This window comes from Arachis duranensis, chromosome 3, assembly GCF_000817695.3.
Source record: "Arachis duranensis cultivar V14167 chromosome 3, aradu.V14167.gnm2.J7QH, whole genome shotgun sequence".
Taxonomy (NCBI): domain Eukaryota; kingdom Viridiplantae; phylum Streptophyta; class Magnoliopsida; order Fabales; family Fabaceae; genus Arachis; species Arachis duranensis.
In genome coordinates this window covers 11,539,979-11,559,579 of record NC_029774.3, presented here as the reverse complement: position 1 = coordinate 11,559,579, position 19,601 = coordinate 11,539,979, and the positions used below count along the sequence as shown (strand labels likewise).

At 34.6% G+C, this 19,601-nt stretch overlaps 1 protein-coding gene across 1 annotated transcript; it reads left to right on the top strand.

The window, feature by feature from the left end:
- The first annotated feature begins 300 nt into the window (after positions 1-300).
- Positions 301-18,221, top strand: LOC107477584 (TATA-binding protein-associated factor BTAF1-like). The gene is given in 30 exon segments (XM_016097633.3): positions 301-459; positions 1,974-2,058; positions 2,149-2,243; positions 3,366-3,580; positions 4,034-4,088; positions 5,819-5,900; positions 6,618-6,952; positions 7,507-7,615; positions 7,738-8,377; positions 8,558-8,690; positions 8,892-8,960; positions 9,342-9,553; positions 10,230-10,461; positions 10,636-10,809; positions 11,445-11,870; positions 11,963-12,018; positions 12,020-12,314; positions 12,429-12,548; positions 12,637-13,116; positions 13,352-13,890; positions 14,502-14,994; positions 15,087-15,155; positions 15,719-15,823; positions 15,908-16,135; positions 16,220-16,483; positions 16,578-16,627; positions 16,808-16,917; positions 17,021-17,103; positions 17,369-17,581; positions 17,721-18,221. Coding segments are annotated over 29 exon segments (6,102 nt in total). The 5' UTR covers positions 301-459; positions 1,974-2,009; the 3' UTR covers positions 17,892-18,221.
- Positions 18,222-19,601: the final 1,380 nt, after the last annotated feature.

The window sequence follows — 19,601 nt, the reverse complement described above, 5'->3', positions numbered from 1 at the left end:
ATTTTGTGGTAGTAATGATTTACAGAAATACTTGGATGTAAATTAAAAACAACGGTGATATGAATTTATTGTTTCTTTATGGACCTGTTGCTTAATTCTTATTGGTGCTTCTGCTTATGATGCTACTTTTATGGCCATAAGAATGTCGAAAAATTTGACCTTCCATCTTATATTTATTTATTTATTTATTAATTTTTGTTGTTGATAATTTATTTATTAATTTTTATTTTTTAATATCCAAATTTCCGATAACAAGAAAGAAATAAATAAATAAAAGGAAAATCTAAATGGACATATACCCACACTCGCTCTCGTTCTCTCTCGAGTAATCCCTAGCAATCGACGGAGAGACTCACCTCATTCTTTCGACTCTCTTATTCTGCCGCTTCTTTCTCGCCGGCGGTTTTCTCCTCTCTGCCGCCTCAATTTTCCGGTGATCAGCTCCGTTCGCAGCCACAGGTTCCTTTTCTCATTTTTCTATCGCTATATTTAATATTTGCCGTATAATTCAATTTATTGAATCTCTTATTGCCTGCTCTGCATGATCTACTCTGATTTCCCTCTGCATTTTCCTCGCGAGTGGCAAATTCTTCCTTCGTTATTCTTCACGCTATTGATGCATTCGATGATTTGAATTTCGCGTTTCACGTAAAAATTTCATTTTTCCTCTTTGAAATGTTTTGTGCCTGTAAGTTTCCGTAGATATGCGACTGTTCACAATTCCAATTTAACTCGCACTGAACTGCTGGTGCTTCTACTGTGGAATGTAATAACCATTCAGTGGAGATCACTCCATAATTGACTCGCTTCCTTTCACGTTTAATAAATACGACAGAAACATATTAAGTTATTTCTCCCAGTCTCTCTCTGAAGAGCAAACAATCAATGAAAGGAACAGAATTGTGTTGGGCGTTTGCTCCGGTGTTATGATGCTATTGTTGTTGTTATTTTAGTTTTACTAAAGAAGAAAGGCATCGTGTTTAATTACCAAAATATGAATCATGGTACATCTGGGGATGATAGGATATGCTTATGGGATGTAAATTTAAACAAAAATAGGAAGCCGAAGAAGATGCAAGATATAATAATGGAATCTAGACTTTCACTTTGTATATTATTCATGAAAGTTCTCCTAAAAGCAACATGAGGAATGTCCAAAGAGGAACAGTAATTGTGATTCTATCATGTTGCAACCTAATGGTATGGTATACATCCTTGGATATATTGGCATTTTCTTCCTTCAAATACACCCCAAAAAATGCATCAATTGTATGCTTTGGCAAAATTTGTGTTATGTGTAGCATAGGCCAAAAGGAGAGTCTGGAACAACTGTTGAGTTGTTTTCGTGTGATCTCAAGGTAGTGGGTTCAAGCCATGGAATCAGTTACTGATGTATTTATCAAGCTAAGCTGCTTGCATTGCACCCTTTGCGTGCAGCCTTCAAAGTCTCAGAATGCTTGTGCACTGAGCTTTCCTTACATGTAGTTTAGGCAAAAACTGTAAGAAGGATTCAAGGACTATGCTTTAATAGAGATTGTCCTAAGTGGCCTTGTATTTTATATTAAGGGCTTGGCACATGTGATAGGATCCAAAAATCCTGCAAATTCACATATATATTCTTCCCTTAAGAAGTAACAACCTTACAATGCCAAATGGCCAAGAGTATTGCTGGTAATACACATATTAGGTTTAGAAGATCGAGTGTTAGACTTATGCAAATTAATATTTCATTTTTCATGGAGTATCATGATCAATTTGCAGTCTTAATCGATTAGGAGAACAGAGAATAAAATGTGTTAGCATTCCGATAGCACATATTTTCTTTAGCATTTTGATGAGGTATTGGACGGTATCTGGTTTGATGTTTCCCAAGTAACTTTGGGGTCCTTTATAAGATTTACATACATAAAACACAACTTTGAATGCGTTTGTTGGATAATGTATTTTCTGATTGACTAGAGATTGTTATGCAGGCAAAGGGAGCAACAAAGCCTCTGGAATGATTTGTTATGGCCCAACAGTCATCTAGGCTTCAGCGGTTGCTTACTCTGTTGGATAGTATCCTCCATATTTTCCTTATGACTTTCATTTACTGAATTTGTTTAGTATCAATTTTTTCTTGAAATTTTCTTTAACCAAATGTTAAAGCTGGGTCAACCCAAGCGACAAGGTTGACTGCTGCTCGTCAGATAGGGGAAATTGCAAAATCACACCCTCAAGACTTGAACAGTCTTCTTAAGAAGGTATTAATTTTTGAATTTATATTTCTACGTTTGTTGCAATATTGCTCAGTTTTAATATGATTTCTGCATTGTTTTCATTTTATGTCAATCATGCCAAGTACCATGGAAAACTGGTTATGAACTCAGATTGTTTCTATCTCTTTCCTTTTTGTTTGTAAATAAATTCTGTCTTAGGATTGTTTTATAGTTCTGTTATATTGAGATGAAAGCCATTTTTTCAGCCTAGTACTGAAATTCAATGTTAATTAGAAGAATGAAGCAACAATCAACTCTAGACCTATGTCATAACTCATAGACTGCGTTTGGTTCTGAGAACAGGACAAGGCAAAGGACAGAGTCATAAAAATTAGTGTTATTGTATTTTATTTGGTGATAAACTAGAGCAAATTATGAAAGTTCAATTTACTTTTTTTTTTACATATAAAAAAATTTAGGAGAAAAAATATAATATAAAAAATATAATTATGAAAATTTAATAAAAATAATAAAAGAAAAAATGAAAAATAAGTTTTGCTCTCTCGTTAGTATCTCTGTGTCCTTGGACATAATACCTTTGCTATGTCTTATTTGTGAAACATGATTTTGTGTTTCTGTGTCCTTGTCTCAGTGTCTTGTGTATGTAAATAAACCAAGCCATAAAGATTGTGATATTATTTTATGAAGTATATCTCCCAGTTGCTTAAGTTGTTAGGTGAAGCTACACAAGTGCTGGTGGTTGTGTTTTATTTATTCCATTGCACTTTGATAGTGAATAAAGATGAAATAAAAATAATGAAAGAAAAAATGAAAAATAAGTTTTGCTCTCGTTAGTATCTTTGTGTCCTTCCAACATAAAATATACTAATTCAGTGTCTCTGGACATAATACCTCTGTCTATGTCTTATTTGTGAAACATGATTTTGTGTTTATGTGTCCTTGTCTCAGTGTCTTGTGCATGTAAATAAACGCAGCCATAAAGATTGTGATATTATTTTATGAAGTATATCTCCCATTTGCTTAAGTTGTTAGGTGAAGCCACACAAGTGCTGGTGGTTGTGTTTTATTTATTCCATTGCACTTTGATAGTGACTGCCTATTATTTGTCGAGTCTGTTTTAACAACTGTTATTTTGGTGATCTCTAGGTTTCTCAATATCTGCGCAGCAAAAATTGGGAGACAAGAGTCGCTGCTGCTCATGCAATTGGGTCTATTGCTGAGAATGTTAAACACACAAGTTTGAATGAACTTACTACATCTGTTGTATCAAAAATATCTGAGAATGGGATATCATGTAGTGTTGAGGATCTTTGTGCATGGACATATTTGCAATCAAGAATTACAGGAAGCTCATTTAGAAGGTAGGTTGTCCTATCAAAGATTATTTGACATTTTATTTTGGGTGAGGTATATGAGATCCACTCTGACACATAAAAATAGATCAGCCAAGAACAAGAAAGTAATCTGCGTTGGAGCTGGGCTGATCAATTGCACTATTGAATATGCTGTTTGCAGATTTCCAAAGGGAAGCCAAACAAAATCTTTCTGGTTCTACAAGGGCAAAGAGACACCTTTGTAACTTGCAAAAACAGCAGCTAACCAAAGAATTGCATAAACTGAACACTGCCACAAAACGATAACCCCTTGTTTTCACCTAATTGTTATCTTTAACCATGAAAAACTGGCAGAAGTGAAAACATCTACACTTTAATGTGACCTGAAAATGGCTATTGTTTGTTTAAGAATAGATTCCTCCCTATTTTGCATTAATATATTTGTAAAGATATTTACTTGGTTGTTTTTGCTGTTGACAGTTTTGACATGAGCAAGGTGCTTGAATTTGGAGCTTTATTAGCATCTGGAGGACAGGTAAAAATGATGGTTTTTTTCCCTTGACCACTTAAGAATTATGCTTGTTCAAAAGAAGCAGATTTTCTGGCTGGGAAATTAACACAAGTTTTTGACAAAGCATGCATGATTCTTAGTATGAAGTAAACAGGTTAAGCTGTTTATTCTTCCAAATCAGATGGAAAGTTTGGATGAGTAAAGTAAAATAGAAGAAAGAAAAGAGTGGTTTTTGGAGTTAGGATTTTAGACAGAAATGTAGAAAGCTTCTTTTCGTAAAATTTTTGCAATGCTAAGGCTTGGTTTGGTAAATCTTTTACTCTTTCGAGAGTAGCTTATGAAAGCTGTCTGTAGCACTTGCATTTGGTAAAACCACGTTAAAAATAGCTTTTAATAAGCACAAACACTACAATTGTGTTTGGTAAAACGGCTTTTAAAAATTAAAAAAATTATAATAAACATATTTATAATGAAGAATAACTTTTTTTCTTCTCAAATTTTAGAGACTAATAATTTAAATATTTATTTGATTTACTCTATATTAATATAAATAGAGTTATCAATAGTCAATAATAAAATTGTATGTAATCCAATGTTAGTATTGATACGTCCATTACCCATCTATATATATTGACTCACTTTTACAAATCACAAAAAATGGGACACATATCTCAAGTAAAATTATATATCTATATTTACATATGTATATATATGTTATTATTATAGTTTTGACTAATGTTCATGAAGTTGGTGTACGAAAATTTTATGATTGGTTTCCATAAATCAGGTCTCTTTCTTCACGTTTTAAAGAATAGAGAAAAACAAACATCTACTAAAAAATACAAAAACAACGCACAAAAAATAATATAAATAGATGGAAGTTCCTACCTAATACGTGATAGAGATGTATTTGTGTTGAAATTGTGAAGATTAGGTTGAAAAATAAAAAATATATGAGGATTGTATTAGAATTTGTGAAGGCTAGGTTGAGAAATTAGAAATATATGAGTATTTCAATGGTAATATAATGACAGGAAATATGTGTGAAAAATAAATAAAATTTGGTGTTAAAAATTAATAATGGTAATTTTAAATATTTATTATATTAGATTTTTTTTAATTTTGATAAGCACAAGCCAACTTTGAAAAGCTCACTCTTAGGTGCTTTCAAAAATACCCATAACTTTAAAAGCCACAAACACAAGCACTTGGACTTTTTAATTTACCAAACGCAAAATGAGGTACTTGTACTTTTAAAAAGCACAAGCACTTTTTCAAAAAGCTTTACCAAACTCAGCCTAAATCTGTTTTTTCCAACATAACTGTTGAGCTAAACTTGCAATTGCTTCTTCAGAAAGTAGTCGAGCAACAGATGACAACATATGCTAACAATACCAAAAAGCAGTGGATGGCTTATTTTCTGACATAATTTGTGTAGTGACTATAAGTGCATATATTTGACAGTAATACTATAGAATTGGCTATTCTTGAGGATTGGGAAAGTGTCTTAGAAAATCATTTAATTACCAACAAACTTAAACTAAGGCTATGCAAGGGCCTTCTATTTGTAGAGCAAAATTTTTACAGGGGTTTTTCTTGTGTCTTGGTCCTGGTAATTTGGAATTTCTGTGCTGGTATCCCATAAAAGGTACACATTGTAAGTGTACTCTGTATGCAAACTACTTTGGCTTTACTCCTGTTTTCTTTGCATGCACATATATTGCATACAAATTTTATTTCTTTTTCCATTTCAGGAATATGATATTGTAAGTGATAATATAAAGAACCCAAAGGAGCGACTGGTACGCCAAAAGCAAAATCTTCGACGCCGTTTAGGTTTGCAATCTCTTATTGCCAATATTTCATTAATATAAAATCTTGTCCACAATAAGTGAGTAGTAAAATAATGACTCTAACTAGTTTGGTGATTCCTAAACATTTATTTTGGCTCATTTGTTTTGAGTTTTTTCCTCCTTAAGGCAAGAACGTTTTTGTCTCCTCCCTAATGAGTAATGAGGTTAATAGACAAAATTTCAAAACTAGAAAGGTGAACATGTCTTCCCCACTAAAAAGAATTAAAAGGGCTTCTATTGCTTCTTTTGTAAACTAGATGAAAATAAAAAGCTTCCATATCATCACTTTATTGAAGCTGAAATAAATATACTCTATGTACTTGTTCTTGGTGGCAAATGTACACTTTTTCAACACCCAAAAGGTGCTATGGTGGCAAGAAAGTATGGCTGCTTTGCTAGAAACTCAAATGGTACTGTAACCTTGGTCCTTTTTTTAATAAAAAGAAGCTGCTGTAGCTGTCTGATTTTTTTGGTGTGTTCCGTGTTAAACAAGGGATTGATTTACCTGTTGTTGGTACACTCTTAATAATGTACATTGCCCTTCACGTCATACTTTGTAGGGTGCATAAACATATATATTATCACTGTACATTTGATGTGTTTAGCTTGGTTATCATGATGTGGTTCTTTGCTTAATGATGTTTATTTATTCACTTTTGGTTTATGTGCATCTGATTCGATATACCCATTTATGATGTAGGTTTGGATGTTTGTGAACAATTTATGGATATGAGTGATGTAATAAGAGATGAAGATCTTATGACACACAAGTCAGATTCACATCCCAATGGAATAGATCATGGAGTTTTTACTTCTTCTTCTGTGCATAACATCCAGAAAATGGTTGCAAACATGGTTCCTAGTGTCAAATCAAAGTGGCCAAGTGCAAGAGAACTGAATCTTCTAAAGCGCAAAGCAAAAATAAACTCAAAGGACCAGACAAAAAGCTGGGTCGAAGATGGTGTTACCGATCCATCAGGTGCTCAGAATTCGGCTTCGAAAGCCACGTATCCTGAGTCAGTTAATTACAATAAGGTATTCTTATATTTTACTTGTTTATTCCTAGGTGATTTTGATCCCCCCTGGGTTATGCTTGAGACAATTATTCCACAGAACTCCTCCAGTCTATTTAATCATTGATGGCAGCAGTTTGTATGTTAATTAAATAACCATTTTTTTTATGTTGTTATGTTCATATTATTATCTTTCCAGTTGGTACATTCTTTCAAGTAATAAATTTTATTCTGTTCTGGTTTTCGGTAATGTTGTCTTTACCCTTGAATCTATACCTATCTTAGTGTGGAATGGGGTACATATAGTAACTACTTTGGTCTTTCTCTCAATTTTATAAAAATAATTCCAAAATGGTTATTAGGTGGAGTTGACCCTGGTCCCTTTAAGTTCCTTACGCATTTTTTAACCTCTGAACTACAGGAACTATTTTTGAATCTATTGTGTTATGTTAAGAGTGGTCAATAAAAATGTGGCTTGACGGGCTGGCAAGTGCCAGTTGTGTTAATGCAAGTTGTTCAGTTTCTTTATGCAATTGCAAGGCATAATTCTGACTATCCCGTTGACGTTTTACATAGGTATTCATGGATGTTAATCATGATGATGATGGCCTTGACCATGATGGGGATGGACAATGGCCTTTCCACACTTTTGTTGAGCAACTTATTATTGATATGTTTGATCCAGGTAAACAATTTACTTCTTTTGTCTAGTTTTAGTACAATTTTGAGAATATGCAATATGAAATGCTTTAGGGCTTTCAATATTTTATTAATGTTCTTCGAATATTTTTTTTTAAATGTTGCTAGTTTGGGAGATCCGACATGGTAGTGTGATGGCACTGAGAGAAATTTTAACACATCAAGGTGCTTCTGCTGGGGTATTGAAACATGACTTACGCTTGGGTGGGAACTTTATGGTCGAATTAGAAGACAAAAGTATAACTATTGAAAAAAAAGAAGACAGTAGTATGTCAAATATATTGAAGAGAGAGAGGGAGATTGATTTGAATATGCAAGTTTCTGCAGATGAGTTTGACTCAAACTTGAAGAGACCAAAACTTGAAAATGTAACATCATCAACCTCGATGGATAGTCTAATTACTTGCAGCAATGAAGGTGATACTAAAATCAGCATTAGTTCTGAAACCTCTGGGTACAATTTACCTTTGGATTGTGTAAATGGGCAATTTAATTGTAATTCTGTTGAGATGGATGTGGTATCTTTCTCTGATGGACTGCAAGATGCATGCAAGGAACCTACTATTGTAGCAGAGCAGAAGGGTTATTCTGAAGAGATTCCCTCCAGAAATCTTAATGTGCTGAGAAATGTTCCCCAGAATTCCGAGCTGATGAGCATGGTTAAAGTTGCCAGAAGTTCATGGTTGCGAAACTGTGGATTTCTTCAAGATTGTGTGATACGCTTTTTGTGTGTGTTGTCACTAGACCGGTATGATATTTTACTCTTTATTTAATAACTTTTTTAAATGTTGCTGAAATTTGATTTTCTGAACTGTTGGTGAAATTTTGTGCTTCTGTCTGTTTCTTCTTTGGCTACTGCTGTTGATGTATAACTGGATTTCTGCTTTGTCTGTTTTTTTCTTGATAATTTTTTGGTTATTTTATTCAGCTTTGGAGATTATGTATCCGATCAGGTTGTTGCTCCAGTGCGTGAAACCTGTGCACAGGCATTAGGTGCGGCATTTAAGTACATGCATCCGGCACTGGTAAATGAAACATTGAATATATTGTTGAAAATGCAGGTAAACATCATTTAAGAGTTCATTTTTTTATATCATTGATATTAATTTACATTGCTTTTGTATTAATTCAACTGCTTTCTTTGTCCTGTTCCTCGCTATGCTGCAACTTCCTTTTATAGTATAATAATTTGACTTATCACTTAAGAATTCTCTGATACATTGGTTTTTAATCTTTATGCTTTGCTGTTGCCTTTTGTTCAGTGTAGACCAGAATGGGAGATTCGTCATGGAAGTCTTCTAGGTATCAAATATTTGGTTGCTGTGCGGCAGGTGCATATCTTTTTTGCCTTCACTGTTCCTTTTACTTGGTTTAACACTCTAGGTATGATATGATAGTTTTGGCACAAGAAATGGTTACTATGTTAGACATGATATGTTTGCCATTGACCATTTTTTCTGAGCAAGATATTTGCTGTCATACGAATCAAGACATTGACTACATAAGCCATTAGGTACTTGTTGCCTATTTTGGTGTTACTCTAGGAGTGTCAAAGGTTGATGACAGTAGCAGGCATTGCAAATCTAAGACTGGAGATGGAGAATTTTTGGTTTCATATTTGAAAATGTAGTCTTCTCATGGAATATGAACACCCAACCATTCCAAGCAATGCTTTGTGCTGTTCTGACTATTGTGTCTTTTACTGCCACCAGGAGTTGCTACCTGACTTGCTTGGACTTGTTCTTCCTGCATGTAAATCTGGGTTGGAGGACCCGGATGATGATGTCCGAGCTGTTGCTGCTGATGCCTTAATACCAGCTTCAGCTGCAATCGTTGCATTGCAGGGTCCAACATTGCGCACAATTGTGATGCTGCTGTGGGATATATTGCTTGATTTGGATGATTTAAGTCCATCCACTAGCAGGTATTTGAATGGCCGAAAATTTTCGTTGTTATATACTTATATTTTGAAGGGGAGCCTCGGAGCAGCGGATGAGTTGTCTCCACGTGACCTCAAGGTCACGGGTTCAAGCCGTGGAAACAGCCACTGATATAATTATCAGGTTAGGCTGCGTACATTACAACCTTGGTTGCGGCCCTTTCCCGGACCCTGCGTTAAACGCGGGACGCTTGTGCACCGGGTTGCCCTTTTTTTTTTTATATACTTATATTTGCTTGTTTTTTGATTAAATTAAATTGTCATATTCTTGTTTCTATGTAGATGTAACCAAGCCATATATTTTATTCTGCTGAGGGGGTTCTATGCTTTGTTAATTACAGATCCTACATGTGGATGAGCCTTTGATTATATCTGATCTCATTTATTTTCATGTTGCTGATTAATTGCTGTAATTTTATTTATTTATTATTGTATGAATGATGACTTTTTAGTTAATATTGCTGATTAGTTTGGAGAATATTCAGGGAATTAAAGGGTTTATAATTTCAAACAACTTCTCACCAAGCCAAAGGATTGGGCTTTATAGTTCACAGCTTGTAGACATCAGAGCTTAAACTACACCAATACAGCTTATTTTTGCATTACTATATATATTGATGTTAATGATTAATTTATTTATTGTTAAAATATCTGTTTTCAGTGTTATGAATTTGCTGTCAGAAATTTATTCTCAAGAAGAGATGGTCCCAATGATGTATGAAGTTCTTAGATTGGGAGACAACGGAATATCTATTCAAAATGGAGTCGGGGGTGGTGATGATGATGATGATGATGAAGAAAATCCTTATGTGCTTTCAACGTTGGCACCACGTTTGTGGCCTTTTATGAGGCATAGTATCAGCTCTGTCCGGTATTCAGCAATGCGGACTCTGGTATTTTTCTTTTCCCTTTGATGTTTGCACAAAGTTTGAATCTCATACAATACTCCACGTAACATATTTTATTGTACAGGCTTTTGTTTTTTTTTTAAAATTTATTTTATATTCTTTTCCTTCACAAAAGGCAGTTTTAGTGTTAGTGGTTTATCGTAAATTTTCTACTTGCAGGAGAGGCTACTTGAAGCTGGATATAAGAGAAGAATGTCCGAGTTGTCTAATGCTTCGTTTTGGCCCTCTATCATATTTGGAGATACCCTTAGAATTGTATTTCAGAATCTGCTATTGGAAACAAATGAGGATATTTTGCAATGTTCAGAGAGAGTGTGGAGTCTCCTTGTTAAGGTATTTCATATGATAAAAGGTTATAGCTTAGAAATGGCTTTGACTAAATGTTCCCAACTGTTTACGTCAACCCTATTGCTTGTCATGCTCCCATCAAGATTGTGGCTTAAAAAGAAACAGAGTCTTTTATGGCTGAATTTGGCATTGTACAGAGGCCTAGAAAGGTGGTCTCATTATTTCTCATACTCGCTGGTCGTGTAAGTAGGGACGGGCATATTACGAGGACTTCATATATTGAGAGAAATAAGTATAAGAAACTAAAGACTAAAAACATATATGCATGAGATTAGTGCTAATTTCAATTGTGATAGTTATCAAGATGCTGTCAGTATTAGACTGGACATTCCTTGATTTGGAAATGTGCTACTGTGATTGTTATTAGAATACTATGGTTGGATTGACACACTGATTTGAGTTGGAGTTTGATATATGGTTTTGGTTCCAACTTCCTTCTGCTTTCTGTGATACCTCTACATTTTAAATTTTCTAATGGAGTTTCAAATATTCATGATGATTCCCTTTTTTCTAAGGAGTCTTCCTGTCTCCTAAAGTGGTCATTTGGGTATTTCCCCTGCATCTATCCTTGTTTGCCTTTTATACTTTCTCATCTATCAAATTGGCTGGCTTGTTTTCAGTGTTCTGTGGAGGACTTGGATACTGCTGCGAGATCTTACATGGCTTCTTGGATAGAACTTGCTTCTACACCATTTGGTTCAGCATTAGATGCCTCAAAGATGTTTTGGCCTGCTGCATTTCCAAGGAAAAGTCAATTTAGAGCTGCTGCTAAAATGAGAGCTGTGAAGTCTGAATATGATTATGGTGGGGATTTTGGTCTTGATTCTACAAAAGGATCTGTTCCACAAGAAAGAAATGGTGATGCTGCTATGGATTCAGTGAAGATAGTTGTTGGTGCTGATGTGGACACATCTGTTACTCATACACGGGTGGTTACAGCAACTGCATTGGGAATTTTTGCCTCTAAGCTGCCAGAGGATTCTTTGAAGTATGTTGTTGATCCACTCTGGAGGTCTCTAACCTCTTTGTCTGGTGTTCAACGTCAGGTATGAGTTTCTGGTTTGTGTACAATGAACTTACACCCAAGCTATCCTTCATTCTCTTTTTTCCACCATTGATATTTTCTATTTGTATTTAGGTTGCATCTATGGTACTCATTTCTTGGTTCAAGGAGATTAAGAGGACAAATTCATCCAGATTCACTTCTTCCATATGCTGAACTTTCAAGAACTTATTCAAAGATGCGTAATGAGGCTGGTCAATTGCTAAATGCTATCAAGTCTTCTGGTATGTTTGATGAGTTATTGTCAACTACCAAAATTGAGTTGGATAGCTTGAGTGTGGATGGTGCCATTAGTTTTGCATCAAAAGTTCCAGCAGTGTGTAATGATAGTTCTCTGAATGAGTCCTTGATAAAGAATACTTTAGATGATATAGAATCCACAAAACAGAGGCTCTTGACAACTTCTGGCTATTTGAAATGTGTGCAGGTTTGCTTCTCATGCTTTCTTTATTCTGTTTAACTGTTTATATTAACATTTCAATTTTTTGTGGCCAATATATTTTTGACTTAATTAGTTCTGGTTTATGTGTTGTTTTTGCAGAGTAATTTGCATGTTACAGTCTCATCTGCAGTTGCAGCTGCTGTTGTTTGGATGTCTGAATATTCTTCTCGGCTTACCCCAATCATTTTGCCTTTGATGGCTTCAATCAGACGAGAGCAGGTGCTTGTTTAAGTTTTGACTGTTTCTTTCCTGTATATACTCGTTCCATGTTTAATTTGATCATAATATGTATGTGTTATCTCCCCAGGAGGAAATACTGCAAATGAAGTCAGCTGAAGCACTTGCTGAGCTAATATATCATTGTGTTGCTCGTAGGCCATGCCCAAATGATAAGTTAATTAAAAATATATGCAGTATGACATGCTTGGATCCTTCCGAGACCCCTCGAGCTAAACTCATTTGCTCCATGGAGAGTATTGATGACCAAGGTCTTCTGTCGTTTGGAACTCCTGTGAGCAAACATAAATCAAAGGTCCATGTTTTGGCTGGTGAAGATCGATCAAAAGTGGAAGGGTTCATAAGTAGACGTGGGTCGGAATTAGCGTTGAGGCTTTTGTGCGAGAAGTTTGGTGCTTTGTTATTTGATAAGCTTCCTAAGCTGTGGGATTGCCTTACTGAGGTGCTTAAACCTAGCTCCTCTGAATCTCCAGCAGTCACTAATGAAAAACAAGCTACTATGGCTGTTGAGTCTATTAGTGATCCCCAGATATTGATTAACAATATTCAGGTTAGTCTCATCATTTTCTACTTGTGAACTTGCTCATTACATGATATTTTTGCTACATCACTATTTGTATGAAGCTGAATTACTGTTTTATAAGATGGGATGAGCTTATCAAGAGAGATGCCTCTTTTTGGAAAAATTGAATAAATTCTTGAAAATTTAGCCATATTTGTTTGGGTCAGTTTTTACTGTTTTGCATATGATATTCTGCTTAATATGCAGCATGTATTTCTTGTAGGTGGTACGATCTATTGCGCCCTTGTTAAATGAGGAGTTAAAGCCAAAATTATTGACACTTCTCCCGTGCATTTTTAAATGCATTCAACATTCTCATGTTGCAGTTAGATTAGCTGCTTCACGCTGCATCACTTCCATGGCCCGGTCAATGACTGTGAAAGTTATGAGTGCTGTGGTTGAAAATGCTATCCCAATGTTGGAAGATGCATCATCAGTTCATGCTCGTCAAGGAGCAGGCATGTTGATTAATTTTCTTGTTCAGGGCCTGGGGGTAGAGTTGGTCCCTTACGCTCCATTGTTGGTAGTTCCACTTCTAAGGTGCATGAGTGACTGTGATCAGTCTGTCAGGCAGAGTGTGACCCATAGTTTTGCTGCTCTTGTGCCTTTACTTCCTTTGGCACGAGGCCTTCCTCAACCAGTTGGATTGGGGGAAGGTATATCTAGAAATGCTGATGATTTGCAATTTTTGGAGCAACTGCTTGACAACTCCCACATTGAAGATTACAAGTTATGCACTGAATTGAAAGTCACATTGAGAAGGTAAATTGGACTTCATTTTGGAGGCTTAATATTTTCATCATTCCATTCTGAAACAGTTTGTGAAATATAAAATCTCATCAGGTTTTGGTAGGGTTAGTTTCTGCACTATAAGAAAACTTTTTATGACCGAGTCCAAGTGATATATGTACCCTGAAGTTGAATTTCTTCACTTCTGTCTATGTTTAGAGCCCAAAAGGCTTGCGTGGAGGTGCATGCTAGACATAGAGATCATATATAAGCCTTTACCCAAGAATTTAAGCTTTTTGGGGAGTTAGTTATTAAAATATGCATTGACAGCTTTGCCCAACTTGAAAACATTGCATAATTATGTTTTAGATCTTCTCATAGCTGCTTATCTCTTCCTTTCCCCTTCTCCCTCTCCCCTTTTTTTTTTCAAGGGATTCTTCATGTTGAACATTTCAAGACAAACATGAGATTGAGATCTTATGTTGTATACAGTTTCACTTCATCCATTAAACGACATTCTTCTCACTTGATCTTCATTTAAACCCCAATTTCTATTTTGTAAATTTATGATAAAAAAAACATTAAGATGTGCTCATAATTGTTCATTTTTGTTATTGTTATTACTAATATTATTATGCTTCCAGGTACCAACAAGAAGGCATAAATTGGTTAGCTTTTTTGAAACGTTTCAAGCTTCATGGAATTTTATGTGATGACATGGGGCTTGGTAAGACGCTTCAGTCATCGGCTATTGTGGCCTCTGATATTGCTGAGCATCGAACTCAGTCTGGGAATGGAGATCTTCTACCATCTTTGATTATTTGCCCATCAACCCTAGTTGGACACTGGGCCTTTGAGATAGAGAAATATATTGATGTTTCAGTTATATCTTGTCTTCAGTACGTTGGTTCTGCTCAGGACCGAATGATTCTTCGAGATCATTTTTGCAAGCATAACGTCATTATAACATCATATGATGTTGTCCGTAAAGACATCGATTATTTGGGACAGCTTCTGTGGAATTACTGCATTTTAGATGAAGGGCATATAATCAAGAATGCTAAGTCCAAAGTTACACTTGCTGTAAAGCAGTTAAAAGCCCAACACCGCTTGATATTGAGTGGGACTCCAATACAGGTTGGTGTGGTGATTTTCTGTTCTCATTAAAGGTAAACATATCATTACTAATTAAATAAACACACTACCTCTTTTTTATTTTGTTTTTGCAGAATAACATCATGGACTTGTGGTCCCTTTTTGATTTTCTAATGCCTGGATTTCTTGGAACAGAGAGACAGGTAAAATTGTGATTCCTTTACCAAGGATTAGGAGTTTGATGCTTTCTTCCTCATTCTTCATAGTTAAATTAAATTTTAGCACATGGAAAAAATGGGCCTATGCTTATCCATGTTTAAAGGCCAAAGCATGTGGGTGTGTAGCAGAGGTATAAAACAATTCTTTGGCTTTATACCTAATATTTTATTCTCTTAAATTGATTTGTTTCTTGATATTAGTTTTATACTTTTATCCTTTTTCTTCACCACCTTCTCATTTATCAGTTCATACACTAGCACCCAATTTTCAATACCTTCAAAAGTTTTGTACTCTTGCATCTGTTCAAATTAAGTAAAATATTTGAGTGGATTATGTTCTTTTGATTTGACAATATCTGTATTCCCCTCACGATATTATGTTGCCTCTAGGGTTAGTTTGAGATTTTAAAGAGTCTCTTTCAGACATCATGTAGATATCTAGCTAGACCTTTTCATAGTGGTAATGCTTTATCTTTGATTGCCAAACCATTTCTGCGTTTTTATTAATTGTTGTCACAACTGGCATACATTTAATGTAACATTAACAGTTCCAAGCAACATATGGAAAACCGCTTTTAGCTGCTAGAGATCCAAAATGCTCAGCCAAAGATGCCGAAGCAGGAGCACTTGCTATGGAGAGATTGCATAAGCAGGTGATTGATACCTTCTGTTGCATTATTGCTCTGCGAATATTTTGGTCTTTTTTGACTTCTAATAGATGTTCTTTTATCCTCTAGGCTATGCCTTTTCTCCTTCGTAGAACAAAGGATGAGGTCTTATCTGATCTTCCGGAGAAAATAATTCAAGACAGATACTGTGATTTGAGCCCTGTACAATTTAAACTCTATGAACAGTTTTCTGGTTCTCACGTAAAACAAGAAATGTCATCTATTGTGACAACGAATGAGTCAGCTGGAGCAGAAGGAAGCAGCAGTTCAACTAAAGCATCTTCACATGTTTTCCAGGTAATTTGATTTCTTTAATTATATGACAGTTATTGCTTCAACAGTTTTCATTTTTGTTGACCAACAATTCATTTCTTGCTTCAGGCACTTCAATACTTGCTGAAGCTGTGTAGTCATCCATTGCTTGTCATCAATGATAAGGTTTTAGATTCACTTTCGACCATCCTCTCCGGAGTGTTACCGGGTGTTTCTGACATCATTTCAGAACTTCACAACCTCCATCATTCGCCAAAATTAGTTGCTCTTCAGGAGATTCTTGAAGAGTGTGGAATTGGAGTTGATGCTTCTGGTTCTGAGGGTTCTGTTAACGTTGGGCAGCACAGGGTATTGATATTTGCTCAACACAAGGTTATAACCTAGCTTTCTTGAGGCCTAATTTCTTGCTGAATTTTAGTATATTACATAGTATGCTGATTTCCCTTCCACAATGGCTTGTTTGCAGGCTTTTCTGGATATAATAGAAAGAGATTTGTTTCAGACACACATGAAAAAGTAAGTTTCTGATCTAGTCATCCTGTTACTTTCAATGAATTGGCTGTTTTGGTTCTCATGTTTGTTTAAAGCTTTTAATGAAGAAATTTCACCTGTTTTTTGCATCCCGAAATCAATTTTGATTTTTTATTATAACTGATGGTGACTTCCATTCTCTGTTTTTCCTTTTTATGTTCTAAGTGTTACATACTTGCGGCTAGATGGATCAGTTGAGCCAGAAAAGCGTTTTGACATTGTCAAAGCATTCAATTCAGATCCTACCATTGATGTCTTACTGCTTACAACACACGGTAAAAAAGTTTACACCTCCATGTACTTTTTGATCTACCATTTCCTCTCAGGATGGTTTTTTTTTTCCTAAAAAAAAAAAATTATTGACTTCTCTATCTGCAGTGGGTGGGCTTGGTTTGAACCTGACATCTGCAGATACCCTTGTTTTTGTGGAGCATGACTGGAATCCAATGCGAGATCATCAGGTAATTATTATCCAACTTGTGCTTTCTTTGGGTTTTCCTTTCTAGTTCAGTATCACATTAATATTTGGGAGCTGAAAATCCAAAATTAGACATGGGATTAAGCTTTTCCTCATTGATCTTTTTATAAGGTTTTCATTATAAACTCTAGTTGTAAGTAGTAGTTATTTTCAGCATGCTTGTATTGATGAGTGAACATATATCCTGTATTAAGGGAAGATTTTTTTTGTGCGATGACAACGGATATCCTATATTAATAACCCTGCAGGCCATGGATAGAGCGCACAGGTTAGGTCAGAAAAAAGTTGTTAATGTCCACCGTCTAATAATGCGTGGTACTTTGGAAGAGAAGGTTATGAGTCTGCAAAGGTTTAAAGTGTCTGTGGCTAATGCTGTGATTAATGCGGAGAATGCTAGCATGAAGACTATGAATACGGATCAGTTGCTTGATTTGTTTGCTTCAGCAGATACCTCCAAGAAGGTATTATGATTACCCCTCGTTTATACCTGCAAGTATATGCTTTTGTTATTCCAACTGTCAATTAGCGTGATTTATAGTTCTTTTCATTGGTTTGTGTATGATAATCGTTAATATCATCATTTAACAATGTTACTGATAGGGTTCTTCTGCCGGGAAGAGTTTGGAAAACAACCCTGAAGGAGACGCTAAACTAGTAGGTACCGGAAAGGGGCTGAAAGCCATACTTGGGGGATTGGAAGAGCTATGGGACCAATCACAATACACAGAAGAGTACAATCTAAATCAATTCTTAGCAAAACTAAATGGTTAATTAAGTCAGAGGAGTGTACATATATCCAACGACTACAAATTTTGGCATTGTAACATCTCATTTTTTACTCCTCCGTGCCCCCTCTCTCCCTTTTTCTTTCTTTTTCCTCCTCCTCGTCCCCCTCCTCTTTATTATTATTTTTTTTCCCTTTTCGGGAGTTGCTTTGTGAACACCCCCAATGGCAGGCATGTACCCTTTGGTGGTTCAGTGATGTGTAGAGAAATGGAATAGTGACGGCTTCTGGGAGGGGATGGAGTCCCATTAATTTTTGGAATTTTGTATATATACAATCAGTCCTAATGATAATTATAGTTTTAGCCTTTGTTAACACGAATTACCTTGCATTTTTGCCGGATTGTTTTAAAGCTACCAGCCTACCAACACCAAACCACAAATTAGTATAAATCAGTCTTAAAACTCAGCTGTTAGTCATAATTCGCCGCTAATCAACAATGACGGCTATTCAAAGTTATTGGTTTAATATTTAATTCGCATTCTCGTGCTATGTAATGTAACTACCAAAAATTAGTTGGCGTATATTCCGATTCTGCATGCCGACATTGTTAGGTTACTTAAAGTATAAATCTTAATTTTTTCTTCTCAAGTATTGAAAATTTCAAAGTTTTAGGTTTTTAATATTTTTTCTCCGTATTTAACAGTTTAATAAGTGTATATTTGTTAATTGTTAGTACTGTTATTTTTATTAATAAATTTAAAGTATTTAATTTTTAATTAACGTTAGAGCAAACTACCAAAAGTGTTCCAAAAGATTTAAATGCAGATAGAAATATTTCTAAAAGTCTAAAATGATAAAAAAAACACATTAAAGAGAATTTAAAAACATGACAATAAAACACTTTTCATTTTCTAAGTAACAAATGATTTTTGTATTGATAAATAGTTTTTGTATTTGATTTTAATTTTGTAGAAGTATTTGGACAATTATTTAAAAAGGTATATGCAAAAAATTATAATAAAATATAATCCTTAAAACTTTTTATTTCTTAAGATATTTTTTGGCCATTCAAAAAAAATAGCAAAAAAGAATTTGTATTAAAATATCAAAATTTTAAAGACAGGTTTCATTTATTTCAGTGTGATTGAAAAATTGTATTAAACTTCTATTTCTAAATTTATTTTCAGAATATATATATATATATAATATTTTATTAAATTTGTTATGTTTTTAAATATTTAAAAAATATTTTTATCAATTTAATCTTTCGAAAATATTTTTACCGATGTTTATTTTGGTGATTTACTGTAAAAGTTGAAGCCGTCTCACTTTAAAAATGGTTATCCATATAGAAAACTAGAAAAGTATAATTAATTTTGTTGTATACAGTGTTTCATCGAGTACTGTACGATTGGATCCTGATAGTTTACATGTGTATTGAGATTAAAAAAAAAAAAAGAAGGAATTATTCATATTCGAATACATATTTTTCTATCTGATAATTATATAGCAGGTGAAATGAATTACTATGTAAAAATTATAAATAGAAGGATTAATAATAGGCATATTTTTGGATTAGCGAGTTGACTACTTGATTCATTTAATTGCTATTATGAATTCAAGACTTAAACTTTATTTTTTGGTGTCTAAGACTTAAACTTTGTTTTTTCCGACGAAGGTTTTGTTGAAATTCATCTTTTCCGACAATATATTATATATTAATTTTGGTGAAAATATTATTAAAATTGCCCACT